Raw genomic sequence first — 24,564 nt, 5'->3', positions numbered from 1 at the left:
GCTCCACAGGATACGCTCCCTCCTTACAGACTGAATGGCTTCCCCTAACCAGACAACAAAAAATGCGACCAACTTCGAGGCAGCCCCGGAAGGGACTGTAGCTACGGCGGCGGTAGGATGGCTTTTTCTCATACCAATTCTGACTTCAATGCTGAGAATCCTGACTAATCGTGACCATAGGAATGTTACGGGGGCTTTAATAATTTTATTGGTGATTTTGGCCATTAGCGTGGTCATGGCGACTAGGAGCCTGGTGGGGCTCAATTCGATAGATGGATCCGCATTCTATTTAATGTTAGTTCTAATTCAGCACCGTTTGTTTATACCACGAAGCCTATATGACGTGGGCGCTAACGTATGGAGAGCTAGTTTCCTCATGTACGGTGCTCATCAGGCTATTGAACAGACCCTTAAGGTCCAGATGAAGTATGTCCCAAATTTTGTAGAACCTCTGTTAGGCATAGGAGGGGCATGCTGGGTTATGCTATGTTTCTATACGCTTAAAAAGAAATTGACTGGGAGGACTAATTCAAAAAACGACCGGAGAGTGTGGCTTGGACTGTTTATGGAAACTGGGTGTTTCATCGTTGGACTAGTAATGATGCTCATATTAAAACAACCCGCTGCGCTATTTGTGCTAATGTATGCATGTTACGTTTCAGGAAGGTTCAGCCACACCGCCAGGTCAACAAGAGACGGTGGATATAGGCTCAGAGCCTCCACGACACGTGTTTAACAATCTGATAACTGTCCCTTCCACAAGTACCGACGGACGGACCATATGCGATAGTGCGGCTCCAACGGCAAGTCCTTGTCTGTGCTGCTTCATACAAAGACGTCACGTTCGGGCTCTTAACTGTGGACGGGCCACTTATAGACTAGTAGGATTAGGACAAAGCATCATAGTAGAGGCGTTGAACACCAACCCAGATGTGACCGGTGTGTTCGTGTACAACGAGAGAGAACGAGAGCGGGAAGGCTTTAACGACTGCGTGTACTGTCGACGTTGCAATTTTGATCACGACGAGGACCCAGACGGATCCGCTGCAAAAATAACGGAGTTAATCCCCGTTAGAGATAACAGCACTCAGACTGAAGGATTAATAGACAATAGTACTCAAACTACAGGGGCATTTGTGCTCGCTCGGCGACTTCTTGGGGTAGCTGTTGCGAAGCCTGAAAATCCAGGCGTCGCAAAACCCGAAAATCCAGGCGTCGATCCCAACGAGACTCAGGACTCATCTGATACTGACTACGAACCGCCACACAAGGCAAAGAAACGGGGACGACCTAAAAAGAGGGGAAATAATAGGAAGTAAATAATGGAGGTTGACGACTATCTCATGGACATTACTTTCCCGGAGGTGGTGGAAACCGAAGAAGGTGATGTTGTGTTGGATGTGAGGCATGTCATGGAGCAGGGTGTGATGGACGTCGACTCGTTCACTCCTGATGACGGCTTAAGGCCTGAGGAGGAGGGGGCGATTCGCGGTCCATGTCTACCCACAGAGACTCCTGGTGCGCCTCCGGTCCATGCAGCAGCACAGGGGTTTTTAGAAGGCATAGAATTAGAGACGTCCAATCCAACTCAGGGCTCTCTAGAGGACATAGAATCTGAGACGTCCAGTTTAACCCAGGGCTCTGGGGAGAAACCTTTGGACATATGGATTGAGTCCACTGTCGGTCCAAAGAGATTCCTATATTGGAACTACTCAGACAATAGAAAATGGAAGAAAATTTGCGGACTAAAACCAGGGAAGGTAGAAGGAGAAAATTCGATCGAACTGAAACCTGACTATGGAGAGAGACTCAGACATTGGCGTACGAAGTCTACCATGGCCGCGGGGATTGACGGACAGCCTTTCACTAAAAAACATTACGAGGGCCGAGTTGAAGGGAAAAATCAGGAACTTTTGACTTTACATTACAGTAGTTGGGTGGACGGAAAGTATGAATGCAGAGTGTTTGCCTTGGGCTCAAGGTATATTATAAAATGGTTGACGAATCAAGGTTTGTCTGTGATTACAGGATAAGATGAGTGATGAGGAGAGAATAACGGAGGAGAGTAATGGAGAGAAGGGGGAAGAAGGAGATATGGACATTAGGGTAAGAGACGATGATACAGACTGGTCTGACGAGGGACAGGAGTCAGTTTTCATGCCTTCCTTGAGGACTAGGGGGCAACCTTCGCTGCTAGAAGAGGGAAAAATGGCACAGATAATAGAAGAGTTCCAGCTTAAAACCTCCAAAAGGAACAAAGTGACAGGCGCTGAATTGGAAAGAATGACCCAATTAGAGATAGCCACATTCAAAATGTTCTGTGAGACCCCCACTAAGTGGGAAGCACAATGCTTCAATTATCAATTTACCAAGGAGGAGGACAGGGATCTGGTAGAAATAGAGAAAACAGATATTGAGACCGAAATCCAAAAGAGAACCTGGCCTGCTATAGGGATGAGGTTCGGGGACCCAAGGTATGACCAAAGGGACAGAATAGCGGCTAAGTATTTCCAAGGGCCAGTGCCTGGGGAAACGTCGTCAGCCTGGGGCCGATCTAAAATGACAGCTCTGGAGGAACAAGAATTTGCTGAGGCTGATAGGGAGATGGCAGGATGTTGGGAGAGATTTGAGAGAAGGATGGCCAAGCTCAAGGACCAGGGCGTCGGAGAGTGGTACTGGGACCGGATGCAGGCACACAACCAGGAGAGGTCTCGCTTCCTGCACCTCACCGAGTTCAACGTCAACGCGGACTGGCTGAAACATCGAGACGAGGCGGAGCGGTTACGGCGGCTGTGGGCCATCCATCGATTCCAGGCGGCGTACCAGGCAGAGGATATCCCGGGCTTGGAGAGGATTCTCTGTGCTACCAAGCTCGTCCAGACCCACGATCCCGAGGGAGAAGAGAGGGGGCTACCTGAGATCCTGATGCCATCCTTAAAGGATAATATTGCAGAGGTTCCCTCGAGGGAGTTGTTCCCTCGACTTTGGCAACGGCCTGATGGATCTATTACTAATGAGTTACTGGGCAACATGATGAGGGGCTGGCAGAAGGCTATCCAAAAGCCAGTTGAGATTCGCGCGCCCCTCATGCCAGGAGTCAGTTGGGAACTCTTGGGTTTAGAGGAAAATTGGGCACAGTGTAACTGTATCAGGATTTATGACGTCCAAAACAACGGTTTTGGGGGCGGACCAATCGACAGGATTTACGCATTTGACACCACCATGAATGACCCTTGTTCAACCAGCGGGGAAACTTTGGGGGGCTATCTACTGCGGCAGAGATTGCTGGTTGTTCCAGCTGCAGCCGTGGGACTGGAATCACCAGGTGGACCCTGGCTCTGGTATCAGGAGGTACCTGACAACCCTCCATGGCGTAGGTGGCAGTTTCTTAAAGCCGGGGGTCCTGCGGTGGATGACCATCCACACTTTGTGGTTACCACTGATCCGGAGGAAAGCCTGGTACGGGTCATTGCGAGATACAGATGGGTAAGAGATGGAACACAAGTAAATGACAATAAATGGTTATGTGATCGGTCAAGCTGTACGGAGCAAGCAGGTCATCTGGGCTCTCGCGTGATACCGGGAGTAAACTTGGAACATATGCCAGAAACAGAGGTCAGATCCTTGTTAAGTCACCTCAAAGAACAGGGTCTCCACTTGAAAGGAGAGGACTCAAGGGTTGTTACTAAAATGTGGCCATGTTGGATTAAGTTGCGCCAGATGATGAGGCTCGGAAGCAAGGGACGGGACGCGAGGAGTGTTCTTAATAGAATAATGCCCCAGGAGCATTATTCAGAGCGAAATCGTATTGTACTGTTCTGGAATAACGATCTGTGGGACAGGGCAGTGGGACACTATGATAGGAAGAATCCTTCCCCCAGGACTTCGGAATGGTGTGCTAGGCCCAGCCTGTTCAGGGACTATTCACGACACAGTGCATTTCCAACAGTAACTGAGGCACAGGAGGAGAAGTGTTTGAGTGTCATGACTGAGGTGTGGCATAAGCTGAGCACCCAAACCCCTAAAGAGTTCTCTAAAAACAGACACAAGAGAGGGAGGAAAGATAAACTTTCCTCTGGTGAAGTAGATCGGGTACTGTCAGAACCCTTCCCACAGAAACCTCATAACAAACGCTTCAAAGCGCAGAGGAAGCTTCCCTTGGGAGACCCTGAACCTAATGATAAACCAGCAGAATCGACAGTCATTTTCCATGAAGGTAAAGAAACCAGAGAGAGAGACAGGGAGCAAGGAACTGAATTGCAGGACTGGGCAGAAGCCGTGGAAAAACAAGAAGCTGTAGAGCAGCAGTGGAACTTTCAGGCGATTGAGGATGAGTTAGAAGAATTGGAGTTCCAACAACGACAAATTCTCAGTGTTAGTGAGACCCCAGAGCCAGAGGAGGATGAGGACGACCCGCCTCCCTTGGAGGATTAAGTTTGTGATCATCGATATTGAGGAAAGGGAGTTAGAGTGGCAACAGTCATGATAACTCCAGAGGAGGATGTTGAAGGATTGGAGTGAAGGAGTGTGTTCTAGTCCGACCAGGGCCTCTGGCCGCACCCTTTCGCTGTTGGAGTCTGTCCAGTAAGAGGTAATGATTGGAGTAATCATTCCTGTTGCTTTGAGGGCAGAGGCTGAACGGAGGGAGGGGGCTCTAGGCTAGGGACTTCCCGGTTGGACACCCCAGGCTGCTTCGGCGGCCTATTAGGCCCATCCGGTCCCCGGATGAACGGCCAGCTAAAAAGTGGAGGAGATGCCGTCAGGGTCTCACAGAAAACTTAGGAGTATAAAAAGTAGCTTAGTTCCCCAACCTCGCTTGCTCTGACAAAAGTTCCAAATGAAAGGGGTGTGTTATAAAAATGAGCATACATGCAAAAATAAAAAGAAGTGTTGTTGTTGTATTGACTTTTTAACTCTTTAGCCAAGATAGGATTTCTTTATTTTATATGACTTTGAGTATTTTAAGTTTGTGGATGCTTTTTATACGATTGATGAGTTTTATATGATACGAGTTCAGTAGGTTTGTTTCTATTACCCATACAAAGATATAACATATGGGCTACTTTCAAGAGCATACTAAGTTTACAAAGGTTTATCAAGAATAGTTCAATCCTCATTCATTCAATGGATATTACAGGTTAACTTGCTTTATTGTAATGACGCTTGCTTGCTTATTTACTTGCGTGGAAAAGTTCGGAAATAACAATCTCTCGTTAAGTGGTTGATTTATGGCTATAATTGTATTTGTGTAAAGGTGTTTCTCTCAAGAAATGTACATCCCAACAAGTGATCTCAAGAAAATGTATTTCCCAATAAGTGATGAATCCAGCCTGTACAAATGTAAATAAAAAATGAATAAAGATTGGAACTCTAGTGTTACAAAGGTGCTGTAATACTGGGGTTCCCAGCTGTAAAGGTCAGGAATAATGTTTCTTATGATACAGAAAAATGGGAAAAACCCTGCTATAAAAAGGATAAAACAGTATACCTAGCCGAGGCTCCCTTAGGGACCAAGATGCTATAAAAATGATATGATACTTATATGTTATTTGTTATGATGTTTTAATTTTATATGGTTTTCATTTATCTGATCAAGTTTTCTGATCAGTATTCTGTAATGGTGTGCATCACATATGGGTGCACATATAAATAACTCTGTCACCAAGGCAAGAAATGGCCTTCCATATGTTGTATATATATAAATACCTCTGTCACCAGGGAGAGAAATGGCCTTTTATGATATGATTGGATAAAGTTAAACAAAGTCCGCCCTGTAACCTGGGGTTAGAGGCGAGAACAATAACAGGAAACCCTGAGCGCTCAGCCTTCTCGGAATATGGGGTGGGGGGATGTTTTGATGGAAAGTCCCTTACTTTCCCTCGCTTCTGACGCAGGTTAGCTGACGGTAGGAGCTGTATAAATACAGCTGTCCCGTCTACCGCAATTCGGTCTCAAACCAGTTTCGGTTGACGACTCACGGGTGTTTTCCTGACCTCGGGGCCATCACTCTCCTACTCTGTTTATCGGATGTTGGCGTGGTGGCTCAGCCTGAAAAGAGTTCCAGAGCACTTGACCGTCGCCTGATTTGTTTAAAGGTGTGCTGGAGGGACTTTCCTTTGTGGTACACACTGCTGTTGTCGGCAATATAAGTTCGGGTTTTTCACTGGAAGTGCCACTCTCGCTTAGTGGACGTTACCTTGGTTGCATTTTGCGGTTGAGCCTTTTTAGTAGGCCCGCGAGGTGTCGACGACCTTGGTTGTATAAGTCCGATGAGAGCGGTCGACGCTTCCCGAAAAGAATCCGAACGGCCTCGAGACTTCTGGCAGTGTCACACGGGAAGGTTCCGCTTAACTTTGGGACCACGGTCTTGTGCTGAGATCACAGGTTGAGCTCCTTGCCTTTCTGTAACATTGTATGGAATTTGGAATATTGAAATCTGCAAAATAAACTTCTTCTGATTTGACTACAAAACTACAACTTGGGTAAGTGTTCTTTTATTATGACAACGAATGTGTTATCCTGATATCTCAATGCCGAATGGTTGTGTTGTGGATGTTTGAGTGTGGGTTAGTGAATGTACCAGGAGTTTGAGGTTAGGTTGTTGATCCTTGCTACAATTCTAGAAGTCCCCCATTCGACCGCCAAGACGTTAAATAAGGTAACCCCAGAAACCATGAGAGGCTCGGCAGGGACTTCCAGCCTGAGGTTGTAGTAAGTGTAATCCGAGTTGGGCGTGGGCTAAGAACTCAGATTTATTCGGGCAAAGGGACCCATAGCCGGGGTATTCTTCACGCACACAGATAAAGAACCCTTGTGAAACAACCCCGTCTCCTGACCGTTACTAAATAACACAACGCAGAGTCATCCACGTTACACTGGTGCCGTGACCGTTTTCTGTGACAACATCGAGCGGAGGTTAGCCTGTGGACACCGTGACGCAAAAGCCGCCCGGCAGTTACATCCAGGATCCAGCGGGACTTGCCAGCGCCAACTGCCCGCCCCCTACGCATCAACTCGGGGCCGGTCGAGCTGCTCGCTTCGGCCAACGTCTGGATCGTGCGTCAACTGGAGCGCGCGCCCTCGGAGCTACGCAGTACGCACCCGCCCTCTACGCATCAACCCGGTGCCGCTCGCGCTGCTCGCTTCGGCCAACGTCTGGGCAGCGCGTCAACTGGAGCCAACTGGAGCGCGCGCCCACGGAGCTACGCAGTACGCACGGACTCGTTGCAGCTCAGAGGAGGTGTCAGTGATCTGCATCGGTCCTTGATGCTCTCAGGTTTTTACCATTGATGAGGTTAAATGGTATTTGCGCTAATACTGAATGAGTTTATTTTACATGTGGCTGATGCGTTTTGGTCGCTATTTGCTTTGATGCAATGAACTTTTTTTTTTTTTCTCTTCTCCCCTACAATTCTGAGTGTGATTTGGGCCAATTTTGAGAACTATTTTAGTTTCACCTCAAGTTTTGTTTTGTGAAGTTTTACATTGAGTCATGGAGAGTACTCCTGTTGGAAGAGGGAGGGGCCTTCCAGTCTTCACCTCTAAGCCTTTAGCTAGTATAGGCAGAGGTGCTCTTTTATTTTATCCTGAAGCATCCACACCAAAGCTGAGCTATGGTTTAAAACAACCTGGTAATGTTTCTTCTGTGAACCCAAACTGTAATGTGCGCCCTGATGCACAGGGAAATGAGGGTGTACGTGAACAGCTGCTAACTGATATAGCATCACACATTGGGCTTTCAATTGGTGAGAGTATTGCATCCTGCATTGAGTCACGTTTGAGTACTGCGCCTAGTGCAGTTGGGGCATCGTTAAATGACCCTTCCCTATTGAATGTCATTGTGCGCCAGGACGTTAAAGAGCCTGTGAGTTTTAAAGGGGATGGTAATGACACATGTTCTGTTCAGGAGTGGGAGGTTATGATGCTGTCATATATGAAGAAAAGGGGCATCCCTGTGTCTGATCAAGCTGATGAGGTGCTGTTGAAGCTCACGGGGAGGGCGCGTGAAGTGGTTAAAGTGGGCATACGTAGTAAGCGCGTGTTGACCCTGACTGACGGCCCAGAGCCCATTTTTGAGATGTTAAAGCAGCACTTCAGTGACACACTGACCTCTAGTTTACCATTAGCTGACTTTTATGCGACAAAACCCCACTCTGGTGAACAACCCCTTGACTACTGGCTAAGACTAAACAGAGCCCTAGAGGTGACTGAGGACTCTTTGAAAAGACAAAATAAAACTTTTGACTATCTATCACGTGATTTGGCTGCCATGTTCATTCAGAACTGTCCTGATACTGAACTGTCACTCATTTTCAAGTGCAGACCACTGCAAGAATGGACTGTCGCTGATATTCATGACAAGTTGGTTGAGCACTGCAGAGACCATAAGCAGGCATGTAAGCAGAAAATAAACACTGTCTTGTGTTCGCAGCGCCAGGAGGTTGCTGCTCCTGCCCAGAGTGCGAATCCCACTAATGCAAAACCATCACAAGCTGCTGTTGCGTCGCCGCCGTCTGCACAGCAGGCAGAGGGTTCACCTGACCGCCTGGACAGAGTACTTGCCCTGCTCGAACGTGTACTTGCTCAACAATCACAGCAGCCCAGATATGTCAGTAAGTACAATGCACGCGGCCAGCCCTCCAAAGTCAAGCCCCTAGCGCCCTGTGCCGTGTGCAGTGATAATGGCCACACTACTCAGTATCACTGCAGGTCCGAACGTCTGTGCTTCACCTGTTTTGCACCTGACCACACACGCGCGGAGTGCCCAAATGCTGTCAGTAAGCCCAGTGTTGTTAAGTCCACAGCGCAGCAGCAGGAAAACTAGCTGGCCTGCATGTGGGAGGGGCAAGTGTTAGGCCTAAAAATGATTCCCCTAATGTTAATGTGAGTGATGAAGAGGAGTTTATCTATCAAAGTATTTGCAAAGAAAGAGAAATGGGACGCACACCCGTAGTTCAAAATGTTCAGAGACTTCAGCAGCATGATCAACTATTCTATGAGAATGTAACACTGAGCGGGAAAGTAAAAGTCTCTGCTTTACTAGACAGCGGTTCGATGGCCTGTACTCTAAGTGCTAGTCTAGTCCCTCAGTTGTTGCAGCAAGGTGTTATAGACCCCACCCTTGGTGAAACGGACGCTGTATTAATTGGATGTGGCGGGTCCAGAACTCTACCTGTGGGTGTGTGTGATCTCACAATGGAAATCTATGGCTGCAGTGTAATTGTCCCGACTCTTGTTGTCAATGGCCAGAGCGAAGATCTGATTGTTGGCAGTAACCTGTTACGGTACGTGATCAGTAGACTAAAAAGGGATTTCCAGAGCCAATGCCCTTCAGAGCTCACCTGCGGGAGTGATGCAGAACGGAGACTGTTGAGTTTAATGGCAGGAGTGGAAACTGAGGATGTCTCGGATGTGATCGGAACACTCAAACTCAGGAAAGCTGTTACTCTGGAGCCTATGACAGAGCACCTAGTGTGGGCAAAGCTGCAGTACGTGGACAAACAGTTGGCTGGTAGTGAAGTTATTGTTGAGCCAACAAGTGCTAAATCCAGTCCGAGAACAGTCATAGTCGGTAGAGCTGTTGCACTTTTAAGAGCTGATGGCTGGCTGCCTCTCAAAGTAATAAACCCGTCCCACAAATATGTCACTCTCAAACGTAATGCTAAGATAGCTGATGTCTCTTTGTGTGAATCAGTGGAGAAGTTTGGTGCTCAGTCTGTTCAGCAACAGGTACAGATTCAAAGTGCTAGATCAAATGTGCCCAGTCTTGTTTCAGATACCTCCACTTTACCGGACTGTCCCCAATTTAAGTCGCCGTGTCCTGACTCTAGTTCTCTCCAGTCTAAGTTTAGTGAGCTGGGTCTGTCAGACATTGATGTTGAGTCATGTCAAGTTTCCCCTGAGTACAAAGCTAAGCTTGCTGAGCTCATTGTGGAGTACGAGTCAATTTTCTCCAGAGACAAACTAGACTGTGGCAAGGCTACTGGTTATCTGCACCGTATCAGAGTCCTAGATGAAAAGCCTTTTCGGCTCCCATGCAGGCGCATACCACCAACGCAGTATGAAAAACTAAGACAGGCCTTGGATGAAATGGAGGAGCGTGAGATTATAAGAAAGTCCAGCAGTGAATTCGCGTCACCCCTCGTGCTAGTCTCAAAGAGATCAGGAGACTTGAGAATATGCAATGATTTCCGCTGGCTCAATGCGCGCACAGTAAAGGATGCGCATCCGCTCCCTCACCCCGCCGACGCCCTAGCTGCTCTAGGTGGTAATGTTTTCTTCTCAACTATGGACTTGACCTCAGGATACTACAATGTGGAAGTGCATGAGGAGGACAAGAAATATACGGCTTTTTCATCACCATTCGGATTGTACGAGTACAATAGGATGCCGCAGGGCCTTTGCAATAGTCCGGCAACGTTCATGAGGATGATGTTAAGCATCTTTGGCGACCAGAACTTTATGAGTCTTTTATGCTATCTGGATGATGTTTTAGTGTTCGCCCCAAATGAAGATCTGGCCCTCGAACGTTTGCAAATGGTGTTTGATAGGCTCCAGTGCCACAACCTTAAACTCGCACCAAAGAAATGCAACTTCCTGCGACGCTCAGTTAAGTTCCTTGGTCATATCATTAGTGCCAATGGTATCCAGTCTGACCATGATAAAGTTGCTGCCATAACCTCCTTAAAAGAGTCAGACCTTATGGAGGATGGCACTTCAGTCCCCTCACAGCGTAAAGTCCGCTCCTTTCTTGGTATGGTTGTATATTACCAGCAGTTTATTGAGAATTGTTCAGCCATAGCCAAGCCGCTGTTCCGACTCACGTCAGGGTCCAAAGGTCCACGTGGAGCTGGTAGAAAACGCCACCAGACTAAAAAAGTTAAAAACTGACGACTGGACTGATGAATGTAAGCTGGCTTTTCACAAACTGAAACAGGCCTTATTAGACCAAGTCGTTCTGGCACATCCAAACTTTAACGACCACTTTTTGCTCTCAGTTGACGCCTCCACAGATGGTTTAGGTGCTGTCTTGTCGCAAGTTCCTCCTGGTGGTACAACAGCAAGGCCAATCGCATTCGCAAGTAAATCCCTGACTTACGCCCAGTCAAAGTATCCTGCGCACAGATTGGAGTTTTTCGCATTAAAGTGGGCAGTGTGCGATAAATTCCACCACTGGCTGAGAGGTCATAAGTTTACCGTGTGGACGGACAATAATCCATTGACATACATTTTGTCCAAAGCTCGTCTAGATGCGTGTGAGCAGCGGTGGATTGCTAAACTTGCGCCTTTCCAGTTCGATATAAAGTACATCCCTGGTCCCCGAAATGTAGTAGCTGACGCCTTAAGCAGAGAGCCGTTCGTACAGTCCAGTGCATCCCACCGTTTAACAAGGGTACCGTATAAAGAGTTGCTTGCTGAGGCTGCTGCTGTCGGTGCTAATGGCGTTCAAGATGCTTTTCGGTGGTCTGCTAACCCACCTGACATGACATCCGAGTGTGGCCAACCTGTTGTTCAAGGTGTGGCAGTTGCTAGGTCTGGCTCGTTATCATCGCTAGAGGTCGCTGCTGTGCTTAATGAACTTAACAGCCGCGATTCAGACTTGTGCCCACACGCGTTGCTCCTGCCCCAGTTCACGCAGTCAGTCCTGTTGCCCCCACAAATTGACTCTCAGGTTCTCTCCCACAATGAATTAAAGGACAAACAGAGAAATGATACAGATCTGAGCAAAGTCATTTTCTATGTGGAAAGAGGAAGGAGACCATCAAGGAGGGAACGTGCAAAGGAATCTGCTGGTGCAAACAAAATATTGCGGGACTGGGAGAAACTAACTATGAGAGATGGAGTACTTTACCGTGTGACAAAGGATCCAGTCAATAAAAGAAAAACATACCTGTTTGTTGTCCCCCTCTCATTACGCCACAAAGTGCTAAAAGGTGTTCATGATGAGGCTGGCCACCAGGGGCAGCAAAGGACTTTGTACTTAACAAGACAGAGGTTTCACTGGCTAGGGCTCTCTCGGGATGTTATGGACTATGTTAAACACTGCAGGCGCTGTGTAGTAAGCAAAACCCCTGAGCCTGAAGCCAGAGCGCCTTTAGAAAATATTAGAACCTCTGAGCCCCTTGAACTTGTCAGTATTGATTTCTGGACAGCTGAAGATTCTGCTAATAGGTCCCTTGATGTGCTTGTTGCAACAGACCATTTCACTAAAATGGCGCACGCCTTCTTGTGTCCTAACCAGTCAGCCAAAGCAGTCGCCCATCAGCTGTGGAACAACTACTTCAGTGTCTATGGATTTCCAAAACGTTTGCATTCTGATCAGGGAGCCAATTTCGAGAGTGCTCTGATAGCGGAATTACTACATGCTGCAGGCGTGCAAAAATCGCACACTACTCCCTATCATCCAATGGGTAACGGCTCGTGTGAAAGAATGAACCGTACCCTTGGCAACATGATTCGAGCACTTCCACCAAGAGCAAAACATCGTTGGCCCCAAGCTCTAAAATCACTGACGTTTGCATACAACTGTACTATACACGAGACAACAGGTTATGCCCCATTCCTGCTCATGTTTGGGAGAGTTCCGCGCCTTCCAGTGGACGTTATGTTTGGCTCTGTGCTCAAGGATCCGGAGGTTGTGGACTATGACTGCTATGTTGAATCCTTGCGTCAAAACATGAGAGAGGCTATGGCAGTAGCACAGTCGACAGCAACAAAACAACTTCAGCGCCACACTGAACTGTACAATAAGAAAGTGCGCGGTGCTCCTGTTGAGGTGGATGATCGTGTGTTATTGGCCAACAAAGGTGAACGTGGCAAAAGAAAGCTAGCTGATCGCTGGGAGAATAAAATCTATGTGGTGGTGGAGAAAAATGATGAGAGCCACACATTTAAGATTCAAAACCCAACAAATGGACAGATGAAAGTCGTACATCGCAATCTGATAATGCCAGTGAACTTTTTGCCCTTACCTGAAACCGAACAAAATGACCAAGAGGAACACATATTGTCCCCCGTATCGAGTTCAGTGGACCTCAGTAGGTCTACAGTCACTGATGCATCCTCAGAATCGGCACAGTTTAGAACCAGAGCATGGGTGTCGGAGTTACCATCAAATACGGGCAGTGTGACAAATGTGGAGGATGCTGTCCCGGACAATGTTCCTTTGAATGAGCCAGAGAGTGGTTCTGTGGACTCTAGCCTCGCACAAACCCCTGTCCCACACCCTGACCCAGAGACTACTGTGACCCCTGACTCTAACATGCCTATTGTCCCCACTGTGACTTCAGCTAACGCAGTAACTGACCATAGATCTAGAGCTGGACGTTTACTGAGACCAGTGACTCGACTTATTCAGATGATGCACCAAAAATCTGTTTCAGTCCTGTAATTTTTTTTTCGGGACTTTAGTAGTTTTCAGTACCCATTTTTTTGGGGAGAGTTTTGCAACATTTTGGTGATGTTGCCATTTTGAGTTTGTACTGTTTGTTGTACAAGCGTGATTTTTGTTTTATGTACTTTGAGGTGTACCTGCAGTTACATTTACAGAATATGTAAGTGGGCATATTCTATTTACCCTATGTGTGTAGATGGGTTTTGGCCATTCCGGTCTCACACTGATCCCTCGGGGATAGTTTTTCGCTGGGTTTTGTAGCTGTGTCAGGTGCTCAACATAACCTCGCTAGTACGGTTGGGAACTAGAGTGCTTTATATGTTCCCTGTACACATAAGTATGGATTTTACACGCTGTTTGTTTTTTTGTTTTTTTGTACCCTGTGCAGTGCTGGTCTATTTTGTTTTTTTGTTATGGGTCAAGTGGAATTCAGCAGAGGGGAATGTAACAGTATAATTATTGTATTCCACTTGATACTGGTGTTAATCGTGGGGCAGCGCCCTCTAGTGGCGGCAAACTCTATAAATAGTGGGGACGGCGTGAGCCCGGCACCATTCTGTCAATGCGCAGCCGAGGTAAGGTCACGGTTGTTGGGGTGTCTGTTTAAGTTTTATTTCTACATTTAATTATCATTTGTATAAATGTCGTATGATTGTAGAATTATTAAGGACATGTTTTAGTTATATAATTTCTACATTTTTATTTGATTATTTGTTAAACCACCACTAACGGTTTATAACATGTACCCCCCCCACTAGCTGCTATGAGTGTTGGTGTTCCAGGTTCAAGGCTGACCAGCCGTTTTTGTCTGTTGCACAGGTACATTTATTTATTTTTACATTTATTGTATTTATTTTACCATTCTGTCAATGCGCAGCCGAGCTGCTATGAGTGTTGGTGTTCCAGGTTCAAGGCTGACCAGCCGTTTTTGTCTGTTGCACAGATAAAGAACCCTTGTGAAACAACCCCGTCTCCTGACCGTTACTAAATAACACAACGCAGAGTCATCCAGTGTAACGTGGATGACTCTGCATCAGGCAGCTGCTCGGCCTGATGCAGCAGGCCGAGCAGCTGCATCAGAGCCTTTCATCACCAAGTGCAAAGCTTCTGATGCAGTGGTGGACTCGAGAGCAGAGGAGATGTTCTCTGACCCATCACACTTCTCCACCTGGCTCTGATGGACCATCTGGGTTTGGAGACTGCCAGGAGAACTGACTGCATTGTGCTAAGTGTAGAGTTTGGAGGGGGGGATTATGGTGTGGGGTTGTTCTTCAGGAGCTGGCCTCTTTGTTCCAGTTAAAGGAACTCTACTTCAGAGGTTTTGGACAGTTCCATATTCCTATCTTTGTGGAACAGTTGGGGGATGGTCCCTCCAGTTTGAACGTGATTGTTCACCACTGCACAAAGCCAGGCCCATAAAGACATGAATGAACTGGATTGTCCTGCACAGAGTCCTGACCTTATTAGAGCAGAGACTTCTCGTCCAACATCACGGTGGGAAGAGTTGAAGATGCTTTAGCTGCACAGGGTGGACCAGCGTCATATTAAACCCTATGAATGAAGAATGGGATCTCACTAAAGTTCAAATGTGAGTGGAAGGCGTCTGAATACTTTGTCAATATAGAGCATCACAGAAGTCCTTTGGTGATGATGGATCATAGACACAAGACTTGGGACTTGGTGAAAGTTGTTTCTGTTTCCTGTTGGATGAATTGACTTTACGATTGTTATAAGACGATGTCAGTCTGTGACGTGTTGGACAGTGGTGGATCTCACCTCTGAGCTTTGGGGTCAGTGGTTTTAGAGTGAGGGGCTCCGTCCTCTCTGTGCTCTGTCTCCTCCATTATGTGTCCAGCTGAGACGACTGAAGCTTCAGAAAGATCTAAGAGACAAATAAACATAACACTTTGTTGTATCTATGACGAATCTAACTGGGAATAATAAGAGTTTACGCCCGTATTCCAAACCATCTATTGATACATTTTATTAACAACATAACAATGACTAATGACAAATCAATGATGAAATCAAATCCTGGTTCTCCCACAACATCCTCAAGCTCAACAGTGATAACACCGAGGTTCTGCTCATCGGCACAAAGTGCATCCAAAACTAACCCCATCAACACTGGCTACGTAGATTTACGTGACAATGCACAATATTACTCCATCCTCAGCGTTGTGAGTTCGAGTTCCAGTATTTTGAATAGAAGTTGAAGCAGAGTTTGTGTTGTTTGTATTTGACTTTACTGCTACAGTTCCTGAAGAAAATCAGACACAGCTGACTGAGTTTGACCCTCGACCTTTGAGACACTAAACCTGTGCTGTTTCCACTCGGCTCCAAACACAAGACACAAAAGCCTGGTTTATGGTCGTCCTGGCGGCCAATCAGTGAGCTGGCAGGAGCTGAAGGGGCGGAAACAGAAATGTGACTTCACGTCAAAGAGCTGGAGAAGACAAGCTCTGTGATTGGTCGATCCACACACAACACGAGGAAACAGACAAACTCCTTCAGTCTCGATCTTCCAAGTTATTTTACATTTAAAATTGTCCTTAGCGTCAGTGACCCTGGTACTCTGACAATGGGACTCCAATGCCTGGGTATATTTTTGGCGCTTTTCAGCGCTCACCTGCAGTGTACATGTACGCACTCTGCGCGAGAGAGCTCGGCCGCTCAGGGCGCTCGGCTATGAAAGGCGCGTGCAGTGTATCACTGGCGTAACAGTGTCCTTTCTGCTAGTGACCCTGATACTCTGACCATGGGACTCTTAAATCTTATCAAATTGTCTAAGTGTGACAGTGTCAGTAAGTGTCCTTAGTGTCATATACCCTGGTACTCTGACCTTGGCACTCTTGACACCTGTTTTTTTTTTACAACTTTAATTTTAGTACATTTTTTAAGTGCAACAGTGTCAGTAAGTGTCCTCAGTGTCAGTGACCCTGATACTCTGACCCTGGTACTCTGACCATGGGACTCCAACTCTGACCATGGGACTCCAACGCCTGGGTATGTTTTTGACGGCTGAAATGTTAGTTAATTTTCTATGTGTAACAGTGTCCTTCCTGCCAGTGACCCTGATACTCCAACCATGGGACTCTTAAATCTTATCATATTGTCTAAGTGTGACAGTGTCAGTAAGTGTCCTTAGTGTCAGTAACCCTGATAGTCTGCCCATGGTAAACTTCACACCTGTGTTTTTTTTTTGACAACTTTAATTTTAGTACATTTTCTAAGTGTGACAGTGTCATCAGTGTCCTCAGTGTCAGTGTCCCTGATACTCTGACCCTGGAACTCTTGACACTTGGGTGTTTTTTTTGACAAATTAAATCTGAGTAAATTTTTTAAGTGTGACAGTGTCAGTGACCCTGGTACTCTGACCCTGGTACTCTGACCATGGGACTCCAACACCTGGGTATATTTTGGACAACTTAAATCTTATCAAATTTTCTAAGTGTGACATTGTCAGTAAGTGTCCTCAGTGTCAGTGACCCTGATACTCCGACCCTGGTACTCTGACCATTGGACTCCAATGCCTGGGTATATTTTTGGCGGCTGAAATGTTAGTTAATTTTCTATGTGTAACAGTGTCCTTAGTGTCAGTGACCCTGATACTCTGACCCTGGGACTCTTGGCACCTGGGTGTTTTTTTGACCGCTTAAATCTTACTACAGTTTCTAAGTGTAACAGTGCCACTAAGTGTCCTCAGTGTCAGTGACCCTGGTACTCTGACCAGGGGACTCAAACGCCTGGGTATATTTTTGACAGCTGAAATCTTAGTTAATTTTCTAAGTTCATCTGTGTCCTTCCTGTCAGTGACCCTGATACTCTGACCATGGGACTCTTAAATCTTATCAAATTGTCTAAGTGTGACAGTGTCAGTAAGTGTCCTTAGTGTCAGTGACCCTGTTACGGCCCTAGGCCACCAGCTCCTCCATTTTGGCCATACCCCTTTTGTGGTGTCATCTTGTGTGCTGAACCCTTTGTTTGTATTTAAAATTGACTGTGGAAGTCCTCGACAGCCATTGGTGGACTGTCTCTGAGCCTGGTTCCTGAGTGGATAATGGTCCTACTGCTTCCGTGGCCTGTGATTGGTGCGCCGCCCCAGAGTCAGGCCAACCCTGGGCTCCCACCTGAACGGCCACACCCCTAAAGGACCTGCCAACATGCCATTCAGGGCAGCTGGGATTTGATGTGAACAGCAGCCACTTTGCTCTGTGTCTTTTGAATGTGTTGTTGACACTCGTAGTCTAGTCCTTAAGACTTAGTTAGACTGGTTTTGTTTTTGTACTTCGTTTGCTTATTAGTTTGAGCTTTGTTTTGGAACCCTTTTTGAAACCTTTGTTCGATTCACCTTTGCATTCCTTTTTAAATAAATTATAACTTTAGTTTTACCATTTCACATCTTGGTTTTGTTACTTCCCCTTCCCCTTAGCTGAGCTGGGTCGTAACAGACCCTGATACTCTGACCCTGGAACTCTCAACATGGGACTCCAACACCTTGATATATTTTTGACAGCTTGAATCTAAGTCAATTTTCTAAGTGTAACAGTGTCAGTAAGTGTCCTTGGTGTCAGTGACCCTGGTACACTGACCATGGGACTCTAACCTTGGGACTCTGACCATGGGACTCTGACCCTGGGACTCTTGACTCTAAGTGTGATCGTGTCACTAAATGACAATGATGTGAATTTCGGTAGATTGAGGTCAAATGAAGTCAACTGAACTCAAATGAGATCAACTGAGGCAAATAGAAGTCAAACGAGGTCAGAGGACAACTGAGATTACAGTCGATTGAGGTTGATTGAGGTTGACTGAGGTAAAAAAAGGTAACATGAGGGAAATCGAGGTCGAAATAGGAAGACTGAGGTCAATTACAGTTGATTGAGATTGACTGAGGTCAACAGAGGTTAACTGAGGTCAACTGTAGTCGATTGGGTTGATTGGGGTCAACAGTGTCAAAAAGCTACGTACCATATGACAGCACAGTGTTTTCTTTACTCATTTCCCTATGAGGACAATAACGTTTACAAACAAACAAACTCCCTGAGAGGGATATTTTCTAAGTGTGACATTTGTCAATGGCAAAACAAATATTTTCCTCATATTCAACACAGAAATTGTCACAAATGAAGTACCATGGACAGGTTCATGGGTATGTATAAAGCTTCCAGTGTGTACCTTCATGATGTGGGCTTTAAAGGATCAATGTAATGTAATAGCTTTTCTTTGGGCCAGTGTTGAGAATGATCTTATTGTGGGACTTGAACTCAGGACCTCCCGTACCAAAGCCCACAGCCATGACCACTAGACCATGAGGAAGGCTCTCATTCTGCACGTGTATGGACTAGACAACCTAAAATATAGTGTTGATTTAGGTCAAAGCAATGCCCAGGGAGTTCATCAATTTGTTTATGATCTGTTTTAATTCTAAACTTGATATTTACATTAGTCAATAAACAAGTTTTAGCATCATTGACTCCAGGGTGCACTGAAATCTCCATATATTGGTAACTGGTGTGTCCGATTGTTGACCAAGGGAATTTCCCGAAATTTAAAAATTGACATTTGGCACCCACAGAATGGAGAAATGGCTGTTCCCATTTGTCAATTACAAAAAATATGTTTTTTGTACATTCAGCACATGATGTTTCCATCGACACGGGGTGCACTGCCTATGACCCTGTAGTCTCTGAGTGAATAGGCATCGCCCTCAGTGACACCAGGGTCAAGCTTTGAGCACACAACTCCAGGCCCAGAGACCTCCCCCCAAAGAGGTCTCTGAAGTGCATCAAACTCATCCACAGACCCGGGAAGGACCGGGAGGAATAGCTCGACACTCGAGGCCCCTTGACCATTTTTAGAGCAACGACTATTTTTCGTCAAAGTTGCCGCCGTCGCAGAACGAAACGTGAGCCGAGAAGCACTCCGATCACGGTAAAGAAGCAATCGGGGACGGTTTGGGACAAAAGTCATTTTTAAGCAAATTCCCAGAGGCAGGCGACTCCGGATCACCATCGGTCAAGACCTAGTCAAATCCTGAGCCAATCAGAAACTAATTTTCCTTGTCAAAAGCAGGAAGCCGTTAGAAATGACAGCCTTTATGTGGCTTTTTTTTTTTTTGCCTTTATTTAACCAGGAGCGTCCCATTAAGATTAAAAACCTCTTTTTCAAGGGAGTCCTGGCCAAGAGGCAGAAAGCGATTCAAAATTATAATTAGATACACGTTAAAAGACATATCCCTTCTCTCTCTCTCTGTTGGCCAGTGGGAAGCCTGGATGTATTTGCACAAAAATTTACATTTGGGCATCCAGCTAATGATAAACTGAATGGAACATCATGTCACACCACTTTTTTGGGTTGAAAAAGGGGTAAAATTAAGGATTTGTTTATAAAGGTTTCATTAGATAGAATCACTGTGGGACACCGATGTTGCGATGAAAATGTGGTGTAAAAGGAACACTCGTCTGAGAACTGGGTGGGACCAAATTGACAATTTAAACTCAGTCCCCTGACAAAGTAACTCAGATTTAAGCTGTAAAAAAGAAAAACACCCAGATGTAGAGAGTCCTAGTGTAGAGTACCAGGGTCAGAGTACCAGGGTCAGAGTATCAGGGTCAGAGTACCAGGGTCAGTCCCAGGGTCAGAGTACCAGGGTCAGATTGCCAGAGTCAGAGTACCAGGGTCAGAATATCATGGTCAGAGTACCAGGGTCAGAGTACCAGGGTCAGAGAACCAGGTTCAGAGTACCAGGGTCAGAGCATCAGGGTCAGAGTAGCATGGTCAGAGTATCATGGTCAGAGTCCCAGGGTCAGAGTATCAGGGTCAGAATACCGGGGTCAGAGTCCCAGGGTCATTGACACTGTCACACTTGGAATCTTTACTCAGATTTAAGCTGTCACAAAACCACCTCCTTGTCCATAAAATTGATAATAACATTCATACCTTTGTTATGAAGCCTTCTCCTCCGTGTCAGCATTAACATGGCTACAGCGCTGGGAAAGGCGCCGCGTCATCTGTCCTGGGGCTTATGGGAAATGTAGTTCGAACCTCTTTAATACAATCTATCGTCGGTTATAATGTAAGTTAAAATCATGTGGATCGGCCCAGTAACAAAAGCAGCTCAGAAAAGTTCAAAGACACATTCTGATCTGCTCCAAATCAGTGTTAAACTACAGGCTCTCAGTCGTCCAGGCCTGTTTCTGCTGCTGCTGTTTTGCTTCTATGTTGTAAATGTATCAAACATTAAACTGTAGTGTCTAGATAATGACCCTTCATCCACTCTGGAGGATCACAGTCCAATATCTTTACAACAAACACGGCCGTAAAACCATCAGAGTTTATGGTTTTATTCAGGTTTATCTGAGGTGACAGTCGGAACGGCAGAGACTGGAGACTCAGCACGAGGTCACGGTGAAGCGTCTCAAATCAACAAAGTCATGGGAAACATAAACCACAGCTAGAAGCAAACATTTAAAGTGGCTTTGTCTAAAATATAGAAACCACTTGAGCACTAAGTAACTGTTTGAGACACATTCTTCCTGAATAAAAGGTTTTCTCTGTACTCACGGTGGAATGTGGCGAGTTGATTCCTCTTAAAGTGACTCCAGTACAGTAATCATATGGGATAACCAGGATAATGAAGTGGACGTCTCTCTTTGCCTGGAGCTGTGGGGCTCCTCTCTCCTCTGGGTCCGTCCCGTTCGTGGATCTGTAAAGACGTGTTGAACCTGTCGGACCAGAGGCAAAGAGCAGCTCCGCCTCAGGTGACGCTGCATCAATAAAAAGAGAAAAGTCAATGAGTGATAGATCAGGTATCTTTACTTACAAAACCTTCATAACATTCTTTTATTTAAAGCAAACACATATATTTTACTTTTCTTAGGTGCATTAGAATATTACATTAAGATTCATACACCTTTAAACCGTTTAAAGTCCAGATGATGATGCTCCTCTGAAGCTCAGGTCTGGTTCCTCCTTGGGTGTGATTTCCAGACTCTTGAAGGTTCAGGTTCATTGGTTAAAACAGTGATATAAATGTCCAATCATCACACAGATCAGAAAGAAGGCGGGTTCTGTGTCACAGAGATGAACGTGCTGTGTCTGAAATGTGAAGATCAATGCTGTATCATGCTGTGGGGCTGTTTTGTGGGAGGGGCTGGTGCACTTCACTAAATAGACGACATCATGGAGAAAGAACTCTATGTGGAAATATTGGAGCAACATCTCCAGAGCAGGAAGTTAAAGCTCGGGGCAGATGGGTCTGAAAATGAACAATGACCTAAAGCCAAACTGTTACAAAGCGGCTTCAGGAAAACAAAGTCCATGTTTTGATCATCACAAAGTCCTGATCTCAGTCCAGATTAAACGTTTTGGCAGAGCGGAAAAGGCATAGGCACACAAGGCGGCCTACAAATGTGTCTTTTCATATAGTGTATGTAAACATCTGGTTCCCACTGTATATTATCAGGTAATGTGAACAAGTACCATGGACAGTGGCTCTTTACAACAGATGCTGTATTTATTTTGGTTTCTTAACAAACATTTGCTTTATTTGTTTCTAACTTGGTTTTGCTTTCATTTTTCATTTTCATTTTATTTATTTATTTCATTCAAAAGTGATGTTATGCAATCACAATAAAACCGCCAAGCCAACACAGTATGAATGAAACGGAGCAGAGGAGAAGAACAAGTCTTATAATATCTGCCCCTTTTGTTACTTCACACTTTACACTTCACACTGTTGTCCTTTGGAAAATGGTATGTATATATGTCTACATTCATATATTTACAGTCTTATGTATATATTTACAGATGTTTTTGTATTTTATATTCAGTTTTTCAATATACACTGCTCACAAAAACTTAGGGCACACACAAAAAACACATCCTAGATGTCAATCAATTCGATTTTTCGGATGAAAATCTTTATTCATAGTGTAGGGCAATGTGTTGAGAACAAAATAACATAAGAATGATTAATGGAAATAAAATTGTCAGCCCCTGGAGGTCTAGATCCAAAATTATAGTCAAAATCAAAGTGACAAATCAGGTCACTGGTTGATCTAAATTCTGTAGAAATTCCTCAAAACGAGTCTGTATCATCCTCAGTAGTGTGTGTGGCCTCCATGTGCCTGAATGCACTCCCTACAACGCCTAGGCATGCTCCTGATGAGACCACGGATGTCCTCCTGAGGGATCTCCTCCCAGACCTGGATTAGAGCATCAGTCAGCTCTTGGACAGTCTGTGGTGCGACGTGGCGTTGATGGATGGACCGAGACATGATGTCCCAGATGTGCTCTATTGGATCTAAGTCTGGGGAACGGGCAGGCCAGTCCATAACATCAATACCTTCATCATGCAGGACCTGCTGACACACTCTTGCCACATGTGGCCTGGCATTATCATGCATCAGAAGGAACCCAGGGCCCACAGCACCAGCATATGGTCTTACAATAGGTCTGAGGATCTCATCCCGGTACCCAATGCCAGTCAGGGAACCTCTGGCTCGCACATGGAGGGCTGTGCGGCCCTCCAATGAAATGCCTCCCCAGACCATCACTGACCCACCACCAAACCGGTCATGCTGGATGATGTTGCAGCAGCAGAACGTTCTCCAGGGCGTCTCCAGACTCTGTCACGTCTGTCACATGTGCTCAGGGTGAACCTGCTCTCATCCGTGAAGAGCACAGGGCACCACTGGCCAATCTGCCAATCGCTGTGTTCTCGGGCAAATGCCAATCGTGCTGCACGGTGTTGGGCAGTAAGCACCGGCCCAACGCCCTCATACCACCCTCATGGAGTCGGTTTCTGACCGTTTGAGGACCAACATGCACATTTGTGGCCCTCTGGAGGTCATTTTGTAGGGCTCGGGCAGTGCTTCTCCTGTTTCTCCGTGCACAAATGAGCAGATAGCGGTCCTGCTGCTGGGTTGTTGACCTCGGTCGGCCCCCCCCAGGTCTCCTGGTGTACTGGCCTGTCTCCTGGTATCTCCTCCATGCTCTGGACACTGCGCTGGGAGACACAGCAAACCTTCTTGCCACAGCACGAATGGACGTGCCATTTTGGATGAGCATCACTCCCTGAACAACTTCTGTGGGTTGTAGATGCTCCTCATGATACCTCTAGTGGTGAGAACATTGGACAGATGCAAAAGTGTTCCAAAATCACGGTACAAAGGATGAAGACAGGGAAATGGTCTGTGGTCACCCCCTGCAAAACCATTCCTCTTTTGGAGTGATCTTGCTAATTGCCTCTCATTTCCACCTGTTGTCTGTTTCATTTCCACAACTCCAAGTGAAATCGATTCACAATAAACGTGGCTTCCTAACTGGACAGTCTGATATCCCAGAAATGTGATTGACTTGGAGTTACATTGTGTTTTTTGAGTGTGCCCTAAGTTATTGTGGGCAGTGTATAAAATGCAGAACCTTCGTATTCTTGAATGTTTACAAATGGTCAAAAAGAAACAAACCTTCGTATTCATGTTTGTTCAAATCAAATATCCCACATTATTCATGTCCAAGTACTTCATACGTTTTTAACATTGTAGCTTTATGTGTATTTTAAACTCCAGGAGAGTTTCTGACTTCACTTCTTTCTGGAGTTTATTCCATAAACTGATTCCTGTCACTGTAACAGTTCGTTCCATTGCTTTAGAGTTGAACCTGGGTTTATTAAAGATGTCTGTTCCTTTCAGATTGCAGTGACTTTCTCTTTTCTCAAACATTTCTGGGATGTTCACTGGCAATATTTTTCTATTTGCTTTATACAAAACCTGGAGGATTTTATAGTCTACTATATCCTCAAATTTTAGTAACTTACATTTAATAAAGAGTGGATTCGATGGATTTCTATATCTAACATTATGTATTGTTTTCAGAGCCCGTTTTTTGTAGAATGAACAACGGCTGTATATAAGTTTTACAGGTTGAGCCCCAAATTTCCACACAGTAAGTTAAATATGGTATAATCATTGTGTTGTATAAAGTATTTGAGTATTAAAGTATTAAAGTAGAGTATTTGACTTCATGTAACACCGCAATGGATTTTGCTATTTTTCCTCTTGTGTAGTTTATATGTGACTTCCACTTGAGGTCTTCATCAATGATGACTCCTAAAAATGTCATTTCTTGAACCCTTTGAATTTCCATACCTTCAATATCTATTGATA

At 45.6% G+C, this 24,564-nt stretch overlaps 2 protein-coding genes across 2 annotated transcripts in view; both read right to left on the bottom strand.

Moving 5' to 3' along the window:
- Window positions 1–15,271, bottom strand: part of LOC306960416 (protein NLRC3-like) — a gene marked incomplete at its 3' end in the record, with an annotated part of 232,902 nt that extends 217,631 nt beyond the window's left edge. Inside the window, exon 1 of the mRNA XM_079552848.1 lies at window positions 15,170–15,271. Within this exon, the coding sequence (XP_079408974.1) occupies window positions 15,170–15,237 (68 nt within the window). The 5' untranslated portion in view covers window positions 15,238–15,271. The remainder of the gene's footprint in view (window positions 1–15,169) is intronic.
- LOC306960565 (protein NLRC3-like) overlaps window positions 1–24,564 on the bottom strand; it is a gene marked incomplete at both ends in the record, with an annotated part of 303,489 nt that overhangs the window by 240,963 nt on the left and 37,962 nt on the right. The gene's annotated exons all lie outside the window — the stretch shown is intronic.

The sequence above is a fragment of the Gobius niger genome (assembly GCF_951799975.1).
Source record: "Gobius niger genome assembly, chromosome: 3".
In the NCBI taxonomy this organism is placed as follows: Eukaryota; Metazoa; Chordata; class Actinopteri; order Gobiiformes; family Gobiidae; genus Gobius; species Gobius niger.
Note: the sequence above shows the minus strand (reverse complement) of the source record. Positions and strands in the feature narration are given on the sequence as shown.